The following is a 21262-nucleotide window of genomic DNA, read 5'->3' on the forward strand; positions in this document are numbered from 1 at the left end:
CAAAGAGAATTTTCTAATTATTTGGCCTATAATATCCAAACAATAAGGTATTTCTTACAGAGATTTAGGGTATGTCTTTCCTTAAGCTGTGGTTGGGAGCCCATGCCAGCCCCCTGCCCCCAAACCTACTGCTGAAAAGTCTGGTCACTTAAGAGGTTCAGCTTCCCCAGCTATTGACTTCAGGCCAAAAATAAAGTATAACGTATTTAATCCCCTTCCCCCAAATCTTTCACTGGGGTGTATACCAACAGAACTACACCCTTGGTATTTATTGTGACATTTCTTGGTAACCCATGATACTAATGAGAACATAGAGACTCCATGGGGGAGTGCTGTGTCAAATGTCTTTTTCATCATGGTCTTTCTTTCTGAAACTTATTCTGTTCTCTTTCTCTCTCATCAAACACTGTTACACGTGAATCTGTGATGTTTTGGAGAGGGGACCTTTCTGGCATAGTATATTGGTCAATATAGTGATAGGAAATGTGTTTTTCTTTTAGATAGCCAACAATTAGAGAAAAGCCCCTTGGTATAATTTTCAGTGAAAAGAGCATCAAATGCAAAGTAGTAATGTTACTGAGGCATTTATTTTAAATTCAGGTTACTCCCCAGTCCTTCTCAATTCTTTTATCTCTTTTCCCCAAAGATGATTAGCTTATTGCAGTTTTCCTCCACAAGGAGATTTTTGTAGGTGAAAGAAAGGTTCTAAGGCAATTCTGGGCATTTGAGTGTAGTGACTATTGTAAAGGTAGGTGAACACAATGCCATGATGGTTAGATTTATTTGATAAGTTCAGTGTCAAAATGGGTGAAACCAGAAATTTGGATCCAAGTCCAGCTTAACTGGATTGACCAGTTACTTGAGTCAAAATGTTGGAATTGGTTTTCTCTGCAAGGCACAACTTAAGTAATGTGCAATTGCCTGTTAATTTGATATTCTTGGGTATTTTTTTATTGCCTGATCACCTATCTGAATGCTCACAGGTCCTCTTAAGTGACAGTAAAAATAACCCAAGTGGTTTCTGAAAATCTTAGGTTTCCCTCGAAGCAGAATGAGTCTTTAAGACGCCGACACATTTGAATGATGTTTCAGCATATTATAACAACACCTGCTGGGGAATAAACTGTGTTCACTTTATAATATAGATTGTAAAATATTTGGTACAAAGCTGTTTTCTTTACAGAGTGAGGCTGTGTCCTATGTTGTGGTAATCTGCATAAAGTACCCCACTGAGGCCCATTTTCTTGAATTCAGCTTCCACAGGGTTTTCATGTTTGGGGATTCCTTTCCCTCCTCACCGTGTTGTTGATTATTTTATACAGCCTCTGCAAGGAAAGTGGATAGCTGTGCACATAGCTTTGTTCATGAACATTCCTGAAGGAAGGGTATGAATTGACATCGGCTTTAACCGGGAAGCCAAATTGTCTTTCGTTAGGAGTAATTTGCTTCACATCCCATTCCATAATTACATTCCTCCCTCCCCACCCCCCCCATGAGGGTAATTAGTTCTCAACTCTTTGTGGGTAGGAAGAAGCCAGTACAGAGTTGCTTATTCCTGATTAGTGGATGAACTGCAGTCGGTTTTGTTTTTTTGTGTTTGTTTTAATCAGTGGAAATAAGCTCAGGCATCAGCCGGCAATGTTGATAGGATGTGTTTGCAGTCACGTGCTGCAGACTCACTGTATATGAAACTCTCTCAGGCAGCCGTGGCCACATCAGCCGCAAGCCATCCCACCAGGTGCTCAGAGTCTGTCCCAGGTTACTCCAATATCGCAGTACCGGTCACAGTCTGTTTGGAGTTGATCTTGAGCAACACACAAAGGGAATTTTGGCAGGGGAAGAGAATCGAGGGTTAAGGACTAGTTTGATGTGAGAATGTGGATTTCTGAAAGCATACCAACCAGAGATTGTCCCCAAACTGAAGGAATTCAAAGCATGATGGGAGAACTTGACACCTCTTGCTGTAGAGTAGACTGCCATCTGGCTTCCACCTCCTAGAATGACATAGCTGAACCGGGTATAAGTACAGGGCACGCAAGGGAAGTCTCATAGAGCACCAGTTCAGTGAGGAACGTGTGTGTGCTCTTAACTCTTTTATGACTTGCACGTATATTGTCACCTAATTAAAATAATGATAATTGATTGTGTGTTTGCTAAGTGGAAAGTGTTGTTCTTGGTGCATTCTTTCATTCATTCATTCATCCTTCAAATATTTATGTAGTGCCTTTTAAGTGCCAGGACCCCTTGTAGGTGTGGGAATACATGAGTGAACAAAACAGACAGAAATCCCTGACTTCGTAACCTTATGAAGCAGGTTTCAGACAGTGCTATAGCCAGTTTTATATAGACATAAAAGAATAGCCCTCGGACTATCATTGATTCTTTTTACATTGTGGAAATTGACACTCTCAGTGGATATTACATGTAACATTGGATTGTACATCTTGAAATAGTGATCCAGTCCTGCAGCAGCCCCATGAGGTAGGGACCGCTACTGTCCCTGTTTTACAGAAGAGAGAACCAAGACACAGAGACTTGCTCGAGATCACACAGCTAAGTACTCTTGCACTTAGTGACAGAGCTGGCATTCAAACGCAGTTCATCTAATTCCAGAGCCAACTTTCTTAAGTCTGATATTACATCGCTTCTCAAATTTGATACCAGATAGAAATTTAAAAATTAGTTTAGAGGATTTTTAAGTAATGGAAAGGCCTGATTATGAGGCAGTTTTTAGATAGCACCCTATCTAGTCTATAGCATATTCACAGAAGAGTATTCTTTAGAATAGTTTTGATTCTGTTATTTATGGTCCTTCAAGCTTTTTAATGTACTACTCATTGAAATAGTGATCCAGTTCCACTAGCTAGATATTGGAAATTGGCTTATTCATGGTCTCATCTGATTTTCTTTGTTGGCCAAATTTGTAGCTAATTTCTGATTTGTACGGAAAGAATGGTGGGATTAATTGACTTTCTCCCATTAATTAAAAGAGTTGCCTGAATATAGTGCCTGAGAATTCCAAAAATGAAATCTTCAGGGAGGCTGGTAGGAGGGATGGTTCCTTTTCTGAGCCTTTCTGCCATTGTTCTCTGGATCCCTAGCCCAGACATAGGGATGCTTTTCCGTGATGGTCATCTCTTTTGAGCTTGTAAATATTTTCAGTTTGGGGTGGCATAAATAGAAAATTAAATTCTTGGGAAATCATAACCAAGGAGAGCATTTCATTTCCTACTCTTTGGTAGAAGTGCTACATTTTTTATGCCTTGTGCTTTGGCATACTTATATACATGTATTTTTTTGCAAGAAAATTATCAAACAACTTAAAAATTTCAGACATTTACGGGAACTGCCCTTCTTCAGTATGGACAAAAGGCTGGCTTTTCAACACTAAACATTTTCTGTAAAATCTGTTTTGTCAAGAGACAACTGAGTTATTTTCATGGGAAGCAAAAATGTATTACACAATCAATGCCTTAAGTAAACAAAGTGGAGTTAATATTGATTCTGTATCATTATGTATATTTTTAATTAACTAAAGAGCCCAGGGGAGGAAAGCTCATTTTCTTAAATGTTTTGATAAAGGAAATGACTAAAGTTTGTTTGTTTGTTTGTTTTTCTTCTAATCACACCACACAGAATAACTTTAAAATAAGGATTCTGTAAAGGCGATGTTAAGGATTTCACTTGTCGAAGAGGTCGTTATAAATGTAAGAAATTTTAGACTATTTTGTGTTTCTTGCAGATGAGGCTCTCTCTGTCTCTCTCGGGTATGTACAAAATGTGACATAACCCTGGTTTTTCATTTAGGCTGCCTTTGAGGCACATAAAGGTTAATGGGCTAAGATATTGGAATATTTAAGAAATGGAGGATGACAATTTTTCATGAGATCACAGTATCTGCATCAAATTTCCCCATATACCCACTGTGGAAATACTGTATATTATGAAAGCCAATTAGGTAGAATGATAAAAATTCAGAGAACTCACAGAGTTTTGTATGCTTTTGTATTTTTGTCACCCAAGAGCGGTTCAGAATTCATTCTTGAGGGGACATTTTTAGAAAACTTGCTAAGGGAATGGGAAAATTGAGCTGATTACGTCAGGATTTGTCTTCATAGTGCCAAACACAAGGACATTTGGGATTCTGACCTCTGTCCCGATGCCGCCACATCTTAAGCTGTTGGGGTCCTGGAAGACACAGTCCACCCATCTCTAGTGGGCCAGGCCTGAGTCACACCTGGCTTTTGCTGACTCCCTGCAAGTTGCCAGTAAAGTACGCAGTTTGTCTTGTCTCAGAGAGTGAAGAGAAACACAAAGAAAAGGCATTAATTCCTAAGCTTTGTTGGATGATGATAAGCAGTAATGAATTACTGTTATATCCCACCAAGTTGCCATGAGGTCCTTCCTGTACCCACTTTCTTGGTTTACACGTAACTTTCGACATTGTTTTGCAGAAGGCTGAAGAGAATGCGGAGGGGGAGGAGTCTGCCCTGGGACCAGATGGAGAGGTAAGGGATTTTGCATCCGTTTCTGCTGTGTTCCGTTGAATGATACCCTGCCATACCCTGCTGCACCATTCTCTGCGTATACTGATTTTATTTTGTGCTCTGCTATTCATTTTTTTTAACATCTTTATTGGAGTATAATTGCTTTACAATGGTGTATTAGTTTCTGTTTTACAACAAAGTGAATCAGCTATACATATACATATATCCCCATATCTCCTCCCTCTTGCCTCTCCCTCCCACCCTCCTTATCCCACCCCTCTAGGTGGTCACAAAGCACTGAGCTGATCTCCCTGTGCTATGTGGCTGCTTCTCACTAGCTACCTATTTTACATTTGGTAGTGTATATATGTCCATGCCACTCTCTCACCTCGTCCCAGCTTCCCCTTCCCCTTCCCTGTGTCCTCAAGTCCATTCTCTACATCTGCGTCTTTATTCCTGTCCTGCCCCTAGGTTCTTGAGAACCATTTTTTTTTTTTTTTAGATTCCATATATATGTGTCAGCATATGGTATTTGTTTATCTCTTTCTTTTTTTTTTTAACATCTTTATTGGAGTATGATTGCTTTACAATGGTGTGTTAGTTTCTGCTTTATAACAAAGTGAATCAGTTATACATATACATATATCCCCATATCTCTTCCCTCTTCATCTCCCTCCCTTCCACCCTCCCTATCCCACCCCTCTAGGTGGTCACAAAGCACCGAGCTGATCTCCTTGTGCTATGCGGCTGCTTCCCACTAGCTATCTATTTTACATTTGGTAGTGTATATATGTCCATGCCAATCTCTCACTTTGTCACAGCTTACCCTTCCCCCTCCCCATGTCCTCAAGTCCATTCTCTAGTGGGTCTGTGTCTTGCCCCTAGGTTCTTCATGACCATTTTTTTTTTCTTAGATTCCATATATATGTGTTAGCATACGGTATTTGTTTATCTCTTTCTGACTGACTTCACTCTGTATGACAGACTCTAACTCCATCCACCTCACTGCAAATAACTCAATTTCGTTTCTTTTTATGGCTGAGTAATATTCCATTGTATATATGTGCCACATCTTCTTTATCCATTCATCTGTTGATGGACACTTAGGTTGCTTCCATGTCCTGGCTATTGTAAATAGAGCTGCAATGAACATTGTGGTACATGACTCTTCTTGAATTATGGTTCTCTCAGGGTATATGCGCAGTAGTGGGATTGCTGGGTCGTATGGTAGTTCTATTTTTAGTTTTTTAAGGAACCTCCATACTGTTCTCCATAGCGGCTGTATCAATTTACATTCCCACCAGCAGGGCAAGAGGGTTCCCTTTTCTCCACACCCTCTCCAGCATTTATTGTTGGTAGATTTTTTGATGATGGCCATTCTGACCAGTGTGAGGTGATACCTCATTGTAGTTTTGATTTGCATTTCTCTAATGATTAGTGATGTTGAGCATCCTTTCATGTGTTTGTTGGCCATCTGTCTATCTTCTTTGGAGAAATGTCTGTTTAGGTCTTCTGCCCATTTTTGGATTGGGTTGTTGGTTTTTTTGATATTGAGTTGCATAAGCTGCTTATAAATTTTGGAGATTAATCCTTTGTCAGTTGCTTCATTTGCAACTATTTTCTCCCATTCTTAGGGTTGTCTTTTCGTCTTGTTTATGGTTCCCTTTGCTGTGCAAAAGCTTTTCAGTTTCATTAGGTCCCATTTGTTTATTTTTGTTTTTATTTCCAGTTTCGCTAGGAGGTGGGTCAAAAAGGATCTTGCTGTGATGTATGTCATAGAGTGTTCTGCCTATGTTTTCCTCTAAGAGTTTGGTAGTGTCTGGCCTTACATTTAGGTCTTTAATCCATTTTTGAGTTTATTTTTGAGTATGGTGTTAGGGACTGTTCTGATTTCATTCTTTTACATGTAGCTGTCCAGTTTTCCCAGCCCCACTTATTGAAGAGGCTGTCTTTTCTCCATTGTATATTCTTGCCTCCTTTATCAAAAATAAGGTGACCACATGTGCGTGGGTTTATCTCTGGGCTTTCTATCCTGTTCCATTGATCTATATTTCTGTTTTTGTGCCAGTACCATACTGTCTTGATTACTGTAGCTTTGTAGTATAGTCTGAAGTCAGGGAACCTGATTCCTCCAGCTCTGTTTTTCTTTCTCAAGATCACTTTGGCTATTCGGGGTCTTTTGTGTTTCCGTACAAATTGTGAAATATTTTGTTCTAGTTCTGTGAAAAATGCCATTGGTAGTTTGATAGGGATTGCATTGAATCTGTAGATTGCTTTGGGAAGTATAGTCATTTTCACAATGTTGATTCTTCCAATCCAAGGATATGGTACATCTCTCCATCTGTTTGTATCATCTTTAATTTCTTTCATCAGTGTCTGATAGTTTTCTGCATACAGGTCTTTTGTCTCCTTAGGTAGGTTTATTCCTAGGTATTTTATTCTTTTTGTTGCAGTGGTAAGTGGGAGTGTTCCCTTAATTTCTCTTTCAGATTTTTCATCATTAATGTATATAGGAATGCAAAAGATTTCTGTGCATTAATTTTGTATCCTGCTACTTTACCAAATTCGTTGATTAGCTCTAGTAGTTTTCTGGTAGCATCTTTAGGATTCTCTATGTACAGTATCATGTCATCTGCAAACAGTGACAGCTTTACCTCTTCTTTTCCGATTTGGATTCCTTTCATTTCTTTTTCTTCTCTGATTGCTGTGGCTAAAACTTCTAAAACTATGTTGAGTAATAGTGGTGAGAGTGGACAACCTTGTCTTGTTCCTGATCTTAGGGGAAATGGTTTCAGTTGTTCACCATTGAGAACGATGTTGGCTGTGGGTTTGTCATATATGGCCTTTATTATGTTGAGGTAAGTTCCCTCTATGCCTACTTTCTGGAGGGTTTTTATCATAAATGGGTGTTGAATTTTGTCAAAAGCTTTTTCTGCATCTATTGAGATGATCATATGGTTTCTCTCTGCTATTCATTTTTAAGTAAAAATAGTAGTATGTTAGCATGGTAGAAAATTAGAATAGTATGAAAGGGTACACTGAAAAGTAATCTTCCATCTCAGACTGCCAATCAACTGATACTAAGTTTCTTATGTACCACTCCAGAAATTGTCTGTGCACATATAAGCATGTGTTTATGAATATACAGAATGTGTAAAAATCTTAAGTGATTCTATAATTACATTTTCCCCGTCGATGATACAGAAGCAGAAAATATGACCCAGTTTCCTTCATTTACTTTGAAATTTCATAACTCTGTAAGCCAGTTTGCGTATTTGGTAGCTTATTTTTTGCCATATTCTGTAGGCTTACCCTGTAGCTTCTATTTGTAGATTCATCAGCGTATTTCTAAATTTTATTTCCTAGTATTTCGAATATTCTGAATCACGAGAATACAATGATTGATTTATTGGATGTTTTTTTCTCTGAAAACTCAAAAGTTCTCTGCCAGTGATTCACACGAGCAGGCATCCCCCCGGAGCGGGATGGGAAGGGCGTTTGTTTCAAACTTCCTTCTCCTTTCACAGATTCTGAAAAATCTGCCTGGAGGATTGGGGTGGGTGGAGGGTTGCCTCTTCCCCTTCTGGAATCGCAGTGCACACGAGACGTATTATGAATGTGAACAGCCTGGTGGCAGGAAAAAGGTTGAAACCACTATTCTGTGCAGAAATCTCTTGAACAATAAATATTACTTAACCACTATAATTCATCACAAGGAAAGAAAAGATCAGGATAAATGTCTAACGTGTAAGAAACACTCAGTGGGCTGTTATGGGGGAAGAATACTATATATTAGAGCACTTAGAAACAAATCTAATTTGTAAAAACCCACCCTTACTTAAGCATGCCTCACATCAGTCTGTAACTAATAAGCACACAGGGAGAGATTTAACGTGTTAGTGTGATAGCTCTCTTATCTCATGTTATCTCCTGGGAAAATAAGCTCCTGATCTTGGGCCTGTGACATACCCTTTTTTTTTAATCTTAACACATGTGTTTTCTGTTTGCTGAAGTGGGCAAAGTAGATGTCTTACCTGGTTTGTTTTGAAATAATGTTCTGATTACATTCTGCTGTGCTCATTCAGTGTTTTTGCCAAAGTTCTAATTCCAGCTACAGTGATTTCCAGTTTTCTTTGAGGCATGACACAAACAATAAAACAAGCTCTATTATAATAGTTCAAGATAATGGAATATGATTTTTCCAAGGGAGATGGTAGCGAATGGTAGATTTCCTACTTTATCGCGTGAGCGTGTAGATGACCTTCTGCGTTAATAAGGAAGAAGCATTGTCTTGACATGCAAAGTAACGGTGTTCACAGCCATTGCTTCAGCACACATAAAAGGAAAAAATGTCTGGAGTAAGCCTTCTCTTTTTTTTAAGGTTGTTTTTGTGGATAATTGCTAATATATTGTTTCTTATTCTGGCAGTGCTTTGTTAAGGGAGAAGGGGGAAAGAACCAATATTTGGGGGGAAGGAGGTGGTCATTTCCTATAAGATATTAGAAGATAACCTACAGTATACTGCTTTTCCTATCATTTTAATTTAACTCCAAATGAGAATAATTTAGAAAAAATTCTTTGGAATTAATGGGTTGCCTAAACGTCTCACCTGGGGGTCTGCTCCTAGAAGTACAGTCACCCTGTAATCAGTAGCATTCATTTGCATAGGATTACTCCATTTTTAGGCCTTTTTAAACAGTTCGTTCTCTGAAGTAGGTTAAGCACAGCCTCTGCAGTTTCACTTATTCTCTTAATTTTCTGAGCAAGCCATTTTTCGTTGAGAGTCTAATAACGAACTTCAGCTCAGACTTGGTCAATTTGCCAGATTTCCAATGAGCAGAGCCTTTTGCTTTATCACAGGTCCCCATGATTGGGCTTGGTACCTGGTGGTTTGGTTTTGGATAAATGACATTGTTTCTGCAGAAGCCAAACCAGCCATAATGAGATGATACAAGTTACAATACCTTTTCCTTTTTTCCATTATTCTCTCTGAAACCATGACTTTGCAGTAGTCCTTATCTGGAGGGGATTATTTGGGGGTTGGGGGTTCTTAGCTGCAAATGACAAAAATCAACTCTGCCTGATTTAAGTAAGAAGGGGAACATATTAATAGGATATCGGGTGAGTCATCGGAACCCTGGAAGCCTGGAGAAGCTGACTGGGGACTGCGCTATTATTTCAGTGATATGTTACCGTAGTGTACCCTACAGCTGCTTTAGTGAGGACATGGCCGGCCTTGGGAGTGGGCACAGCCAATACCACTGTACTGGCACTGCTGCCACTGTTGTCTGCCCTCCTACCAGTGTGCCTGTTGGCCCCCGCTTCCTTCTAGGTCCTAATTCAGAGCCTTGGTGAATGCGCCCAGCTGGTGGAGCTTAGGTCTTGTGCCAGTTCCTTTGCTGCAAGGGAGGCCAGTGTTTTCAGTTTCTTTGGTAGGAGGTGACCTCCCACTTCCCACCAGGACTCATCAGGTGATGAAATTTCTAATCGCGGGAAAGGATTTCAAATGCTGGGCAGCCAAAAGGCCGAGAAACATCCAGCACAGAATTGGGTGAATGTCTTAACACGAAGCGGTGTTATGTCTTTTCTCCTCTCTAGCCCATAGATGAGAGCAGCCAGATGAGTGACCTCCCTGTCAAAGTGACTCACACAGAAACCGGCAAGGTCCTGTTTGGCCCAGAAGCACCCAAAGCAAGTCAGCTGGACGCCTGGTTGGAAATGAATCCTGGGTATGGCACTAAAGCAGAATTATTGGTGTTCTTTGACTTCTTGGGTTTTTGTGGTCCTTGTAGAATCTGGGAACTAAAACAGCATGACCTTTGCTGAACTGCTTAAAGTTATTACCTGCATTTGTACATAGAATGTGCCATATATTTGTGTATAAACACACACACACGCACACACACAGTTTTATGATTTAAGAAGCTAAGCCTCCTCTTCCTCCCCACTCCTTTTCTTGTAGTTACGAAGTTGCCCCTAGATCGGACAGTGAAGAGAGTGATTCTGATTATGAGGAGGAGGTACGTATATATCTCTGTTTGGAGTTCATTGGCTGGAAAGTTCACGGGGAAGCACCTGTGTCCTTCTATCTCTTCGTCCTCCAGTTTTGGCCATCGGGTGACAGCTGGGGCTGAGGGTTTGACAGAGCTTTGCTGGTGCATGCCTAGTAGCACAGTGACTTCTCGGGGGCTCCCGGCAAATGTGGAAGCTTGGTGAATTCTAAATTTATTTGAAACCAAGAAAAGAGAAGCTGGCATTAAATTGGAGATGGTAGAAAGGTCTTCTGAGGAAAATTGGAGATGGATTACTTTGGGAAAGGCAATTCCATGCTTCTAAGTCATTTACACTGAGGGTTAACAGCCTAAAAATGTCTGCAGTTCTTTAGTCCTTGGGCCTGTTTGAAGCTGTAAGTCTGGAAACTTAGACCAAAAGGGCAACATGCACTTGGTTTAATGGGTTTATTGATCCTCTTGGGTTTTTTCTTTAAATGTGATTCTTGCTTGAATTCTTTGGACATACTTGTTAGCCACATTTCTCAGTCTTTTGGAAGGAATACTCAATATATCCAGAACCTAAAATGGTGATCTTGAATACTTTTAATGGAGATTAAGGAATAATAAAGGTATCTTTTAGATCAACTTTAAAATCCTTAACAATTACAAATAGAAGGATTAAAAGATTTTTATCTCCTTTATTAGAGCATTGTTAGCGTATAGTCATTAAATCTGATGTTTACCAGTGTGGGGGAATCTTGGTTCAAAGAATGCCATGGCCGGAGCAGAGCAGCCTTACCAATAACAGTTCACCAGAATTTTAAGACCGTTGTTATTTTCTTCTGTTTTGTGGACCTGTGTTTTCTAAATTAATCTACCATGGACACTTACTGGTTTTGCAGAGAGGAAAGATAACAGAAGTTACTTTTTTTTTTTTTAGAAAAAAAGCATGCTGTTAACAAGCAAATACTTTTGGAGGCATGCTTATTTTTTTTTTTTATAGGCTACTCTTTCTCTGAGGTACTTGAAACTTACAAAATCAATTTTTAAAATGTCTCTTGTTTACTCGGATGAATGGGCCCATAAATGATCTGTTGGAAGAATCTTCTCATTGAGTCTGAGAGCCAGGGAGGGACAGAGATGAGGTAAAGAAGGCTGCTCAACCCACAGGTGCCCTCCTGAGACTGGCAACTGCAGACAGCTCCAGAGAGCTGGGACTAGAGTGAACTCTGACCTGGGGGTCCGGAGACCAGGTCCCCATCTCATGGCGAGTCATGTCCCCTCTCGGTGCTCACCTGGATGTGAAGGAGCTGTGCCAACTCCTCAGTTTACCCCTTGTGGCTCAGTGATCTGTGGTCATAGATTTGATTTTCAACATTACTATCATGTCAGCTTGTATTGTTTCATTCAAGCCTGATGGAAAAGCATGGTTCTTTTTAAGCCTACTTTTAAAGGAAATTCTCCTGGATTATCTGGAAAGATTCAGCCTTCAACACCAGTGGGTAGTAGTGGGCATTATGAATATTTAGTGAAGCTTTTCAACAGGCCAGCAGAACGAAGTACACAGTTGAGAGGTGGGGAGGTGATGAATCCTTTGCCATGTTATTGACAGTTTTAATCTAAATAGCCAGAAATGTGGGCTGTGAAGTGGCCACAGAAAGCACACACAGAAGGCCGTGTGCTTACAAGCTCCAGTCTCTCCACTGTGAAGACGTGTGGGACCATCCAAGGCCCACTGGCATCATCAGAGAGAAGGACAATACTAAGATCTCTTCAGTTGGCTTTGGAGAGAAGGGTATAGAAGGTCACTAAGTTAGCAAGAGCAGATATGGTCTACAGGACTCTCTGATGACCAAATAATGATAAATATCCATCTTTCTGGCATGATTTTTGCATATTTATTCTTGGGAGCAAGGGTTCCAGGGGACCCTCAGAGGGTTCCTTTTGTTCTTTCATTCAGTGATGTAAACAGCAATGGAGAGGTAGGTATTGCCTGGTGTAAGTAAGGGTTAAGTTTACGTCCTCCCTCAGTTGTGTGCACCTCACTTGTGAAGTAGAATACTATTCACTCTCTTTTCAGAAATCGCCAAGCCTAGGGATTCCCTCGTTAAAAGGGAATCACCCCCATATCTTTGTTCCTTCCCCAGGATGAAGAGGAAGAGTCCAGTAGGCAGGAAACGGAAGAGAAAATACTTCTGGATCCAAACAGTGAAGAGGTTTCCGAGAAGGACGCTAAGCAGATCATCGAGTATGTGTCTCTCAGAGTTTTGTCTCTTGCAAATGCATTTCGTGAGGGTTGCGCTTTATGGATTTTCTTTTAGAGAAGTTTGTCTAAGGAAGGAAGCCGACCTCACGCCCGTGCTCCGCTCGAAACGCCGCCGACAGAGGTCACCAGAGTGTCCCGCTGCTCGGCTCCCCCCTTCCGCCCTCCCCCACTTCATGACTTCCTCGCTCCCGGGCTCCTCGTGTGTCACGCGCTTCCGTCGCACGTGGAACCTGCCCCTCCAGCTGGCTGCCTTTCCTGCCTTCCTTAATGGCGCCAACGCCCGCCCAGAACCCCAAGTGAGAAACGTCCTCGTTGCAGCAGCTGCTCGGCCACCAACTCCCCCGGCCCAGCCTCTGAAACACCCCGGCACCCCCTGCTCCGTCCCCCGACCTGAGTGCCCAGCTCCATGCCTCACTCTGCTCGAGCTCGACATCAGTGGGCTACCCAGCTCTTTGCCTGTGTAGCTCTAGTGTTAAAAGAAAACTGTGGCGAAACATTATGCAAAATAGAACATTTTAAAGTGATGAGATTTAAAAAAAAAAAAAGCAGAACTAGACATTCTAATATTTTCTCCTTTTATTCCAGGGCTGTGTGCCCACTTCAGGAACCTTTCTTTTATTCATCTGCCCCAGCTGCTTCACTGAAGGTTTTTAAGACCCCCCTCCATGGCCCGTCACTGCCTGTAGAATAACACAGTAGTCGGTTAACAAGGCATAGAAAATGGAAGATGACCTCTCCTCTTTCCTGTCTCTTTAGTGTCACCTTTGCCCCCCCCCCCCACCTCACCTGTCTTCCAAGTTTTAGGCAGTGTTCTGTGGATAGGATGTATCTTTGTACTTCAAGGGCCTAGGACAGCTTCAGTGGCAAAGTGTGAACCTGCAGGTGTACGATTCACGCTCATAGCAGTCACTTGAGGTCGAGCGGGCCTGCGCTCAAATCCTGACGCCACCACCTTTCATGTGACCTGGGCAAATTCGTGAAGCTCTCTCAGCCTGAAGTTCTCCACAGGCATGAAGTGGGGATGGTAACAACAGCATCTACCCTGCTTGCTTTTCACGAGGATTACAGATAATGTGTTTTAGCTGCCGGGCATGAAGTAGGTGATAAATAAAGCTCTACTTCCTGCAGCTGTTTTCGGCTCTCCATTCATGCACCAACTTCTCTGTGTGTGACCCTCCACTTTCTCTGGCCCAGGACAGCTAAGCAAGACGTGGACGATGAGTACAGCATGCAGTACAGTGCCAGGGGCTCCCAGTCCTACTACACGGTGGCCCACGCCATCTCGGAGAGGGTGGAGAAGCAGTCGGCCCTCCTCATCAATGGGACCCTGAAGCATTATCAGGTAACTGGCGTGGTGTGTGTTTTCTTGGCAGGTCTCAATCTGCTACCTAATTTTGATTAGAGTATGTTGTGCGCGTGCCCATTGCTGCAGAGAGTTGACCATGGCAAACATTTGGGGTCGCGTTGCTTCTAATAGGGCGATTCTCTCCACTGTGCCCGTAATTCTTGTTTGAGAGTGTTCCATTGTACCATCTTCCCTAGGGCGTACCCATTTTCTCTTCTATGGCTTTGGGATGGGTTGTGTTTTCAGAAATCCTGGGTTAACTTTTGGAACCCTTTTACCGTGGATCTCTTCAGAATGGAAAACCCAGCCACATTCTATGAGTGTAGGGAACATCTGTGCCTCTTTTTTGAAGTAAATGAAGTATGTATTTCTTCAAAAATTTCAGTGGTGTCTGTAGTTCAACACTATGGATTCAGCCACCTAGGAGTCGCTATCTACTAATTCACGTGCTTTTTTTTTTTTAAGACACAGTAGAGTGGTGAGCAACCCTGCTTTGATGACAGCTAGGCTGTAAGCATAACGTGTGTTTCATTTGACCTGTCTGGAGTGAGGTCAGCTCCTGTCTTTTACCTCCTTCTACTTCACAGTGTTTCCCAAAGTGTGTTCCTTGGAACATTTGTCCCATGAGATAGACCTCAAAAAGAAAGGGAAAAAATAGGTTCTGTGGTTAAATAAATATGGGAAATACTATGAGCTAGAACTTGGATTACGGTATAATTTACTACTCCAAATTTGGATACTTACGAGAACGAACAGTGGCCCTTATCACTGATCATAGGTGTCACCCAGGACTTCCCGAGCTAACCAGACACCTGGGCACTCTAGCAATGACCCTTCTCTGTAATCCATGGTGTGCGTCAACACACGCATGGGCTCTGCAAAAATAAATGTGTAAACTGTAACTGCGTATCAGCATCCTGCAGTGAAATAACTTTAACTTTGTATTTCCCAAATTTCTCTGACTACCAAACTTTCTTTTCATATATCATATACCTGTTCACATCCTGTAAAATTAGGGACCTTTGGAATATGCTTTACGAAGTATATGCTTTAGGCCAACAGTTCTCAAACTCTTTGAACTTGGATCCACTAAACTCCTAAAACGTGGCACTGTGTTGGCTGCCACTGCATCAGGGTGAAGGATACAGAGGCTACTACTACAGTACTGCCTTGATTTGTGTTAAAGTGCCAGCAGTTTACACCCACTACTGCTTTTGCATCATCCGTGCAAATGTCAACACAATATAAAAGGCAAATAATACCTTAGTGTTAATAAGAAAATCATTTTGACCTTGTGGATCGCCTGAAAAGGTTTTGGGGACCCTCAGGAGTCCCTGGAGCACACTTTGAGAACCACTGCTCTGGCTGTAGTAAGGTCATGTTTTCTCCAAAGACCATGCTACTTTCATGAAGTTCAAAGTTGTTTTCATCTGATTTGGCCTCCCTGGCATAGATGTTAACTTGTAGTTGGTTCTAATGAACTCTTGTACGTCTATATATGGCAGGTGCATCGTTAGATTATTCGTGAATAACTTTTAACGCTACATTGATTTCCTCCTGCCATCCAGCACCTTTGAAAGCATTCTTTATCACTGTCTTCTCAAACCTACCTCCTCCTACTTGCATATGTGAATTTTATGGCCTTCTTCCTCTACTGGGCTGCTGTAGATTTCCTGAACATACCTTCCTCTGCCCACCTCCGGGTTTTTGCTTCATGGAGTTTCTTCTTCCTGGTCTCTGACCATCCACATCTACCTGATGAAATCTTTTTCATTTCTCACAAACCAACTGAAATTGTGGCTCAAAGCCTTCCCGGATCACCCTATCCATGAGTAAGCTTTCTGTCGTCTTGCTCCTTGACAAGTTTTTGTATTGAAAATAGTTACTTAACCTTGACATAGCTGAGGCCTTCCTGCTGCTTCCTGGAAAGCCACGTAAGCTTGGCTCAATACCCAACCCCTCCAATTCCATGGTCTAGGAAAGTCCAAATCACTTCCCACTTTTTTTGTGAATTTCTAGTCCCCTCTGCTGCCAGTTTCTGCTTCTGTTTTATCTGGGATTAAGACAGATGCAAAATTCAGCCCCTTTGCCGATTTTCATTTAAAAAAAAAAAAAAAATCCACTACCACTGAGTGTCCAAATGTTTCTGGCACTTAGTTGACTTTCCTAAAGGTCTGGTGCTCTCGGGATCATGTTGCAGGTGTGCATCTCCTCCCACCCACCACTAAGAGTTCCTGGCATTCCCCTTCTGCCCCTATGTCTTTTGTGCATCCCCGTGGGACCTCTTTCTGTTCCTCTCATTTCTTGGTGTTGCAGCTCTTCTGCAAAAACCTTTAGGATGATTCGGAGTCTTGCATGATATGAGGCACCCTAAGTGGCTTATCCAAGTATTTCTTCAAACCATTGCAGTACTCTTCCCAAGAAAAATTCTGGCCCGTACAATTTTATATGTATGATATTGGCACTGCCAACCGCGTCTTGGTGCGTGAATGGCTTATCGGCTCCTCTTTGACTGCAAGCTTCTGAAGGGAGGCATGCATATTACATACCTAGGTTTCCATCTGCTATAGCTCCTTGCGTGGTCCATTTAACAAATATTGAAAGTAAAAGAATCACTTGCTTTGTTTTTACATAAACCAAATTAAAATTAACATTTCCCTAAGCATAACTTCATTAGCAAGCTAAATTGACTTTAGCAATTATATACATATAGATAAATAGATAGATAGATAGAAAATATATATATATAGAGAGAGAGAGAGAGAGGGAGAGAGGGAGAGAGGGAGAGAGGGAGAGAGAGGGAGGGAGAGAGGGAGAGAGAGAGATGATCCTATCACTTAAACCAGAATCTGTGATACAGTGGTGGAAGGGAATTAGTGGTTGGAGAGGGAAGTTGAACAATGTTGTATTTTCACCCAGACTTTCTTGTGTTTAACATGGAAATCCAAAGCTGTGTCTCTGGTGCTGTGCTTTTGTACTTTAAAAATATGTTGAACATGTTTCCAGGCAGTCAGCTGCCCTTGGGGAGCACTTACATTGCAAAGTTTCCATGTGGTGCCTGGGAGCTTTCTCCGCCAGGAAGTGCCCTCCTGTGGGCCCAGCAGGTGCCCCTGGCTCCCTGGTCACTCTGCTTCCTCGCTTGAGGGAGTCCCACCCCGGGGGGCCGAGAGGCTCTTCATCACCAAGAAGGCTGTTTCTAATGACCTGTGATCCTCGTGCCAAACCTGCCTTCTGGTTTGTTTTTCTTTAATCCTCATGGTGGCTTTTTGTTCTTGGAGTGGTTGGAATGGATTTTCGTGTGGGTTTTCTTCATTTATAATAATTCTAGAATGTCATGTACTGTGAAATGCTAAGTAGGGATGAACGGCAAAGCTGCTTAAAGTCCCCCCAGTACGCTCCAGCCCATCATTTCTAAATCTGATTAGCACTCAGCACCTGCCAAGCATCAGGGGTGATTACAGGCTCATATATGAAATTCTCTTTGTGTTGGTGCTTCCCCTACTTTCCTACTGTGGGAAATCCAACGTACAGCACGGAGGAGCTAAGAAGTCGAAGCCTCACTTGCGTTGTATTAGTATTAATTACCTGTGCAGATCTTGGATAATTGAAGCAATTACTCTTCATTTCAGCTCCAGGGCCTGGAATGGATGGTTTCTCTGTATAATAACAATTTGAACGGAATCTTAGCTGATGAAATGGGGCTGGGAAAGACCATACAGACCATTGCACTCATCACTTATCTGATGGAGCACAAAAGACTCAATGGCCCCTATCTCATCATTGTTCCCCTTTCGTAAGTAAAGCCATTTATTCCGCAGTTATCTTTCTTTATGTTGGAGCTTGCCCTATTCATAGTTTGTCCTTGTTTTTCCCTTAAGGCAGAGTTGTAGCCTGTAGTGGGATTATCAAGAGCATATAATCCGGATTTAGGTTTTCTTTTCCCACCCCGCTTGCCACCCTTTGATTGGCTACATAAGCACAGGATGAAGTGATTTTTTTTCAGCCCTTAGCATTGCGGTCTACACAGCCTGCACACTGTGCAGTGGGTCGCATTCTTCATCATGCCTGAAGTGGCTCATGAAGCTGAAAGGTTTTGATTTTTTTTTAAGATTTCTTTGATTTTTTTTCTCTTTCCATTTCCAAAAGGTTATATATATTCAAAAATTATATATTCTTAAATCTCCCTTTAGTGTCCCTCTTAAAGCAAAATTGTAACTAGGAATTTTGCATTAAACCGCCCTCAGTACTCGCAGTTTATCTGCAGTGATTTTGTCGCTTTGTAAGGATGGGTCTTCACTGTCCTCCGTTAAATTCCCAGTGCCTCGCCCACTGCATGGCTCCTTGTGGGTCTTTAGTGGAGACCCCTGAGGGAAGGGATACCTGTTCAAAACCGCCCTCCTTGGATGGGAGGGAGTGTGTCTCTGACTGTGGGTGTGAGGTTGCAGTTCTGTTCACTGAGATCCTCTTCTAGATCTCAGTGCTAATTACACACTTGGACCTTGAGAAAAAATGTTCTGTTTTAGTATTTCCTTCAAATTTTGTCTAAATGAGAGTTATTTGCAGACTTCTTTAATCCATATTATTTGAATCCATGGTATTTAGACACCCTTTCCATACTATCTACATCTTGAACATATATTTTGGGTTTTGTCTATGTTTTGCATGTTCTGACTCATATATTACATTGATGCTTTCAGGGATTTTGCCTTTTAAGGCATTTAGTATTTTTCCCCTGCCCCCTCTTGACAGATTTATTTAGTATTTTCATGTGCTTTTGTCATTTCTTTTTCCTGACTCAGCTTTTCTCTGAACTTTATATGGCTGTTTCTAAAGAGTCCCCAAATCACTCTGGTAATTGCTGTTTTTCAGTATTAAAATTAAGATTTTTTTTTTTTGCCCTCTATGTTCATGCATTCTTTAATTTTTTTTTCTCTTACGAGATTTCGTGTGAACCCACAAACAAACTTGTCATGCTTTGTGGCAGCTTATTTCTAACTTATCTCTTGTTTCCACACCTTTAAAATGAATACGCAGTTGAGATATTTTATATTCTCTAGCCCCTTTCAAGGTGAGGCCTAAAAGTGAGTAAGAACATCTTTTTAATCACAGATTTTTATACAAATGTCTCTCTGTATTTTGTTTTCTTTTGTTCTATAGGACTCTATCTAACTGGACGTATGAATTTGACAAATGGGCTCCTTCCGTGGTGAAAATTTCTTACAAGGTTTGGAATCCTGTATTTATTTTTTGCTTTTCCATGTTTATATATAGACCCTATTTTCTTCATTCCCTGTGCACATCTGTGAACTGTATCTGGTTGTAAAGTTTTGTCATGTACATCATGTACTAAACAGTGAGAGTTAATCATCCCAAGAAGATTACTGTAATAAACCATAATTACTTTCAGATAGTGAAATGCAGAAGAAAATTGTTAATTATCATATTGCGAGGTTTCTGATGAGAGTAATACAAATGACAAATATCACACATCCCGCGTGCTGCTACCATGCCCACTGTTCCTGCAAAGTTAGGCAATTCCCCGGGCGCCTGGGCGCCTGCTGGACGCTCCTGTCGAAATGGAGCCTTTCAGCGGAGCAGCGGGTTCTTTGCTACCTTGGGGTCACCATAATTTCCTTTTCTTTCCCCCCCCCCCCACCCCCGCTTCCCTCGGTCTGCAGTGGGAAAGCTTCTCCATAAAGGTCTGAAAAGTGTCCAGACGTGTGAGCAATTTTGCCGAGCACTTTCTTCCTGGATAATGGATCTGTATATGATAATTGCATGTATGTGCAGTCCTTAGTCACATGCCTGGGCTCCATTAAGCCATAAGTAGTGAGAGACAACGCACGCCTGCTTCCATCGGGTAATATACGTCTGTATTTTCTTCCCATTCAGGGCACCCCTGCCATGCGTCGCTCCCTCGTCCCCCAGTTACGGAGTGGCAAATTCAATGTCCTCCTGACTACTTATGAGTACATTATAAAAGACAAGCACATTCTTGCAAAGGTATGTTTAAAAAAATTCTCTTATCTCTAATTATGGGCCATCGCAACTGGAGTGTAAAGTATTCCCCAAATTATACTCACTAGTATAATTTGCTGGTTAGATGGCTGGTCTCTCTCGTTTTCAGTCAGATATATTTTGGTCATGTGTTTTTCATTTTATGTATGCTGGGGTTTTTTGTGTTTTATTTTGGTTGTTGTTGTATGTCACTGATCCTGGGACTCTTACCTACCCTATCTTATCATAGTTTATGGCTTTACATCTCTTAAAAGAATTCACCTGGGTTCCTTCAACTCTTTTTTTTTTTTTTTTTTCTCTCCAACAGCCCTGAATATCGTGCTTGTGGAAGAAATAATTGTTTTTGTTGCCCTGGGATATTGTCAGCAGCGTAACTTCATTTCTCTTGTGTCTTTGTCTCTCCAGAGATGAGTAGGCATTTCTCCATATGGTCTTCTCCATATGAACGTTTATCCAAGCTGCAGTTTTTGTGCTATTCCTGTTTTATGTTCTTCCTGGTGAAATAATGGGCTATTATTGTTTGAATTACTCTGGGCTCTTTCTGTGACTATTTATTTAGAGCCGGGAAAGAGTCGTTTTCTACCTGTGACCTACATGTCTGATGATTTGTATGTCCTAAGTTGTCCTTTAGCCAAAAAATAGAATTTTTTTTTCCATTTATATCATCTTGTCTCCTAATATATTCATGTAGAATGATGGGAGTAGTTTCTGTCATAGAGGAAGCATGAAAACTTAATTTTTTTTCCTTTAGTAATTTCTTTTACCCTGTGGTGTTTTGAAAGCACTATAATCTGAAACTAAGTTATGGCCAGAATTGAACAGAATCACTATTTCTGGGGTCTGTTCTATCTCTGCATTAAACCTTTGCTCTGGAAATAGAGAGTTCCGAACTTCGTGGCATCCTAGGAAATAACATAAAGGAAATGGGCTCCCAGGGGAGGTTTGTTTAATCATTGAGATGGCACCAGCAACAATGCTGTGTTCCTCTTCCTCATCCTCCAAGATGAATTTGGCAGTGTCAGGAATGACGTGTTTTCAATATAACTGTGGGAATGTGTTTGTACATTTGAGATCCTTTTAAGGAAATTCATATCATGTCTTCTGCATATGTATTTCAGAATTCATCGGAGACGCCTGGTAACGAGGTGTATTG

The 21262-nt window shown here is 41.3% G+C and overlaps 1 protein-coding gene across 9 annotated transcripts in view; it reads left to right on the plus strand.

Moving 5' to 3' along the window:
- The window catches only part of SMARCA2 (SWI/SNF related BAF chromatin remodeling complex subunit ATPase 2), a 191667-nt gene that overhangs the window by 65595 nt on the left and 104810 nt on the right, over positions 1 to 21262 (plus strand). For all 9 annotated transcript variants that reach the window (XM_068553918.1, XM_068553912.1, XM_068553919.1 and 6 more), the window contains 8 exons: positions 4455 to 4508; positions 10086 to 10216; positions 10450 to 10507; positions 12628 to 12728; positions 13941 to 14088; positions 17721 to 17884; positions 19249 to 19315; positions 19984 to 20094. In XM_068553918.1, the coding sequence (XP_068410019.1) occupies positions 4455 to 4508; positions 10086 to 10216; positions 10450 to 10507; positions 12628 to 12728; positions 13941 to 14088; positions 17721 to 17884; positions 19249 to 19315; positions 19984 to 20094 (834 nt within the window). The remainder of the gene's footprint in view (positions 1 to 4454; positions 4509 to 10085; positions 10217 to 10449; positions 10508 to 12627; positions 12729 to 13940; positions 14089 to 17720; positions 17885 to 19248; positions 19316 to 19983; positions 20095 to 21262) is intronic.

This window comes from Eschrichtius robustus, chromosome 10 (assembly GCF_028021215.1).
Source record: "Eschrichtius robustus isolate mEscRob2 chromosome 10, mEscRob2.pri, whole genome shotgun sequence".
NCBI classification, from domain to species: domain Eukaryota; kingdom Metazoa; phylum Chordata; class Mammalia; order Artiodactyla; family Eschrichtiidae; genus Eschrichtius; species Eschrichtius robustus.